This window comes from Primulina huaijiensis, chromosome 1, assembly GCF_012295235.1.
Source record: "Primulina huaijiensis isolate GDHJ02 chromosome 1, ASM1229523v2, whole genome shotgun sequence".
Lineage (NCBI taxonomy): Eukaryota > Viridiplantae > Streptophyta > Magnoliopsida > Lamiales > Gesneriaceae > Primulina > Primulina huaijiensis.
In genome coordinates, this window is record NC_133306.1 from 19,312,619 (window position 1) to 19,317,284 (window position 4,666).

Here is a 4,666-nt window from a genome sequence, read left to right on the forward strand (position 1 = left end):
GAACTTGGAATTCTTCTGAGTGAGTTTCGTCAGTGGTATGGCGATCGAAGAAAAACCTTCGACGAACTTCCTGTAATAACCTGCTAGTCCAAGAAAGCTCCTGATGTCGGTGGCGTTCTTAGGTTTCGGCCACTCTGTAATTGCCTCGACTTTCCTGGGATCCACTGATACTCCTGCTTCAGAGATTACGTGTCCTAAGAAGGATACACTCTTTAGCCAGAACTCACATTTCTTAAACTTAGCATAGAGCTCCTTTTCTCTCAAAGTCTGAAGTGCAATGCGCAGATGCTCTTCGTGATCTCGCTCGTTGGAAGAATAGACGAGGATGTCGTCAATAAATACTACTATGAACTGATCCAGGAATGGTTTGAAAACTCTGTTCATTAGGTCCATGAAGGCTGCAGGTGCGTTGGTCAGCCCGAAAGGCATCACTGTGAACTCATAATGTCCATATCTTGTCCGAAAAGCTGTTTTGGGGATATCTTCCGCCCTGACCTTCAGTTGGTGGTATCCCGTCCTCAGATCCAGTTTAGAAAATACTGCTGCTCCCTTAAGTTGATCAAATAGGTCGTCAATCCTTGGGAGGGGGTACTTGTTCTTGATAGTGATCTTGTTCAGTTCTTTGTAGTCGATGCACAGTCTCATACTCCCATCTTTCTTCTTTACAAAGAGTACTGGTGCTCCCCATGGAGAAACACTAGGTCGAATTTGCTTTTTGTCCAGCAATTCTTGGAGTTGCTCTTTTAGCTCCTTGAGTTCAGCTGGCGCCATCCTGTAAGGTGCTTTAGAAATTGGAGCTGCACCAGGAACCAGATTGATTTCGAATTCGACTTCGCGGTCCGGGACTATCCCTGGGGGTTCTTCTGGAAAAACATCCGGGAACTCACATACTATTGGGATGTCTTCTATCTTTAGTTCGGCTTCTCCTTGCACTTCGCTAACCCTTGCTAGGTAGATATCTTCTCCGGATTTCATTGCCTTCCATGCTTGGGAAGCGGAAAGGAGTGATTTCCGTTCCTTGGATTTACCATGATACACGATCTCTTCCTGATTCGGGGTTTGGAGTTTATCTCTTTTCCCTTTACAGTCCACTATTGCATTGTTTTTGGCTAACCAATCCATCCCTAGGATGATGTCGCAGTCGGCCATGACTATTTGTATTAAGTCTGTGCTGAATTTCTGATTACCGATACTGATCAAACAGTCTCTGTGGATCTCGTGAGTTTCGATGGCCTTATTTGTAGGTGTGGCTATTCGAAAAGGTTCGGCTAATAATTCGGGCTTAAGTCCTAGTTTCTTAGCGAGACTCTTAGATACAAATGAATGCGTGACACCACAATCAAATAACGCATAAGCAGGCACGTTTTGAATAAGAATGGTACCTGACACGACTTCAGGGGCGTCGTCGGCCTCTTCTTGAGTCATAGCAAAGACCCTGGCATTAGGCTTACCTTCTTTTGGCTTGTTGGGGTTAGCTCCTGTATTTGGCCATGTTCCCTTGTTGGGCCCGGCTGCTTGGTTGGCGGCAGTAGGACATTCGGCAATTCGGTGTCCCGCTTTCCCACATCCGAAGCATACTCCACTGTTTCTTCGGCATTCTCCCAGGTGTCGTAAGTGACAAGTTGGGCAAGGCTTAATATCCTGGTAGCTTGAGGTAGGCGAAGGTCCTTTTGATGGTCCACCGGACTGGTTAGGCTTCTTGAAAGTCTGATTACTGCGTGAGGGCTGATTATTCATGGGCCTTTTGTTCTTAAATTCCTTCTCTCTGCGCTGGATGTCAGTTTCAGCTCGGATAGCTGCACCCATTAGATCTGAAAAATTCGCGGGTTGGTAGACTGCTAGGGCCGATTGGATCCTGCTGTTCAATCCCTTTTTAAAACGGTGCAATTTCAAAACTTCGTCCGCCATGATGGCCGGAGCATAAGATCCAAGGGCATTAAACTGGGAGGTGTATTCCACAACCGACATATCCGGAGTTTGAGTGAAGTTTTCAAACTCACTTAGTTTCTGCAGTCTGACCTCGGCCGGAAAATACTGTTTCAGAAAGGCTTCTCGAAATCGCTGCCAAGTCATTGGTCCTGCAGCTGTCATGGCTGGCGAGATTGCTTCCCACCATTTTCCCGCTTTATCTTCTAGGAACGGCACAGTCACGTCCACTTTCAGTGCTTCGGGAACTTCCAATAGTCGCAGCTGCGTCTCTACACTTTTTAGCCAGCTCTGGCTAACTTCAGGGTCAGCAGCTCCACTGAAAGTTGGACATCTATTTTTGCGGAGTGACTCATAGTGGAACTTGATTCCATTTGGTGGTGGAGGTGGTGGTGGCTGATTGACGTTCTGATTTCCCAACCCTTGCAGTGTTGTCGCTACAATGGTGGCTATGGCCATAAGATCAGCTCGGCTTAAGTTGACTGCAGGCGGGGGTCCATTTCCCTGTCCATCCTCCTGTCTACCTTCACGGTCGGTATTAGCGTAACGCGGGTTGCGGTTCTGTCTCGGGGGTCTGCCGGCCATTTCCTACAATCGTATCGCAAGTTCTAAGAATTTGTACGAGTAAAGTTCATACAATAGATTGTGCTGAAATAAATTGAAATCAATGAATCAAATAAAACAAATTTTTATTGATTTCTCAAAAGAACTAAAATGAACATGACCAATCTAAAAGAATTAAAAGTCGTACTGAATGAAATAGCAACAACGGAAAAGTAAAATAACTCCTAGAACAAAATCACTAGGACATGCTAGCCTAATCCTCTATCTCTCCATCCCCAATGGCTGCTATAGGCTCCTCAATCTCTATCGGCTCTTCCTCTTCCGGTTCTTCCTCCGGCTCTCCTTCCTGAAGTAGCTCTACCATATGAGTGAGATGAGCATTCTCTGCATTAAGCTGGGCCACTTGTGTCTTCCATCCCTGAACATCTGCCTCTGCCTCATCCAACATATCAATGGTAAGCTGGTGGCGCAGTTCGTAATCCCTTTTATTCTACTTGATCTTGTTCTTCAGTACCTCACCCTGTTGAGCCAGATGATGGTTCACCTTCGAAATGCTGTTTATAGCCTCACTTAAATTCTCCAGTCTCTTCTTGCTCCTGGCATTTTGCTGTTTTTCTTCTTCTAATTCGTTTCGGTATCGGTCGATGTCTTCGTGCAGCTTTCTCTCTCGATGCAAGCCGTGTTCTATGCTATCCCTCAAGTCCATGTTATCTCCTCTTACCAACTCTCCCTGGTAGATAGCGTTGTTAAGCTGGGTTCGTATTACCTCTTTTTCTGTGGCTAAGATCGCATTCTCCCGTCTTCTCTCACCTATTCTGGCTCTAAGGCGCTTTATCAGGCGCGACTGATTATCAATGGCTAGCTGCTTCATGTGGATTGCAGCTTGGGCACGAGTGCGGAATTGGGGAGACATTTCCTGAAAAAAAGAAAGAAAATGCTCAAAATATCAGGATAGAGTAAAGTACTGAAAATTAAAAGTTTCTTCGAAAATTCCCAAAATGGAAAGTTTTAAGATAGACATATGGGTTCGAAGAGTATATCGAGAGGATTTCAGATCAGTTGACGGAACCGAATTCGGAGTTTCCTACGAAAAAAATAGAAGGACGTACGCTGGCGGGTCGACTCGCTGACTCGGCCGAGTTGACTCGCCGGGTTGACTCGCCGGAGTATGGTCGGAGCAAACGAGTAAGACGGCGACGGGGTGAGGGTCACGGAACCGGTGGTGGCACGGCCAGAATCGGTCGGAAAACTACTTAATTTTGCCGGAACTCGCTCAAAATCGGCGGACTCACTTGAATTTGGGCGTTTCCGATTGGTTAATCCGATCCTGAAATTGATTGTTGGGAAAAGTTACCCATGCATCGTATATTGTTTGGGTAAATTTAATGGAAAATCGGAGTAGGATTGGTAGGGTAATTGGACGAAATACTTTTCGGGTTAGGGTTCATATGCCAATTTCGTAGATCTGAAATTCCGGTTTCACACGAACACGAAATCTAAAATTGTTTGAGGGCTTTTCTTCGTCTCATCGAGGCGGTTCGGGAACTGGTCGCCGATCGAAGAAAGGTTACCGGAGACGGCCAGAATCGGAGGAAACGCGGCGCGCGCGTAAGGCCCTGTTTGGCCGATTTTTTCCGAAATTTTTTTTTTCTTTTTTTTGAAAATTCGATTTTTCCTACTCGGATTATGATCCTGGCGGCTCTGATACCACTAAAATGTCACGACCCGAAACTCGGGATTTGACACCGGCGTTGTTTAACAATCACACAATTGAAACAACCAGCCTCGTAGCATAGTATATACCGAAAACCAGTTTATTATTCATAATTTCTCAAAAACAACTGTCTTTACAACTGAAATAAAATAAATTTGCGGAAACGTCTAACCTAAAATTGTAAATTTCTAAGATTCAAAAAAATAAATAATCCTGTCTACTAATCACCATCCCCAAAACTGTTCCGATTCTTCTTCTTCTACCTGTTCTTCGGATTTATTTGGGAAAGGTTGTAAGGGGTGAGTATTTTGGGAATACTCAGTAAATGGGGGAATTATCGAACACCACATAAAAATTTCATATTTTCGAAATAACATATATTTACAGCATGCTTTTCATAATTTTTAACACTGCAATTTTTCACCTTTCATGGTTTACTGACGTCAGTCCCTAAGTTTTAAT

General features: G+C 44.7%; 1 protein-coding gene across 1 annotated transcript in view; it reads right to left on the reverse strand.

Moving 5' to 3' along the window:
- LOC140972125 (uncharacterized) overlaps window positions 1-2,511 on the reverse strand; it is an 8,417-nt gene extending 5,906 nt beyond the window's left edge. Inside the window, exon 1 of the mRNA XM_073434594.1 lies at window positions 145-2,511. Coding sequence (XP_073290695.1) covers window positions 145-2,511 — 2,367 coding nt within the window. The remainder of the gene's footprint in view (window positions 1-144) is intronic.
- Window positions 2,512-4,666: the final 2,155 nt, after the last annotated feature.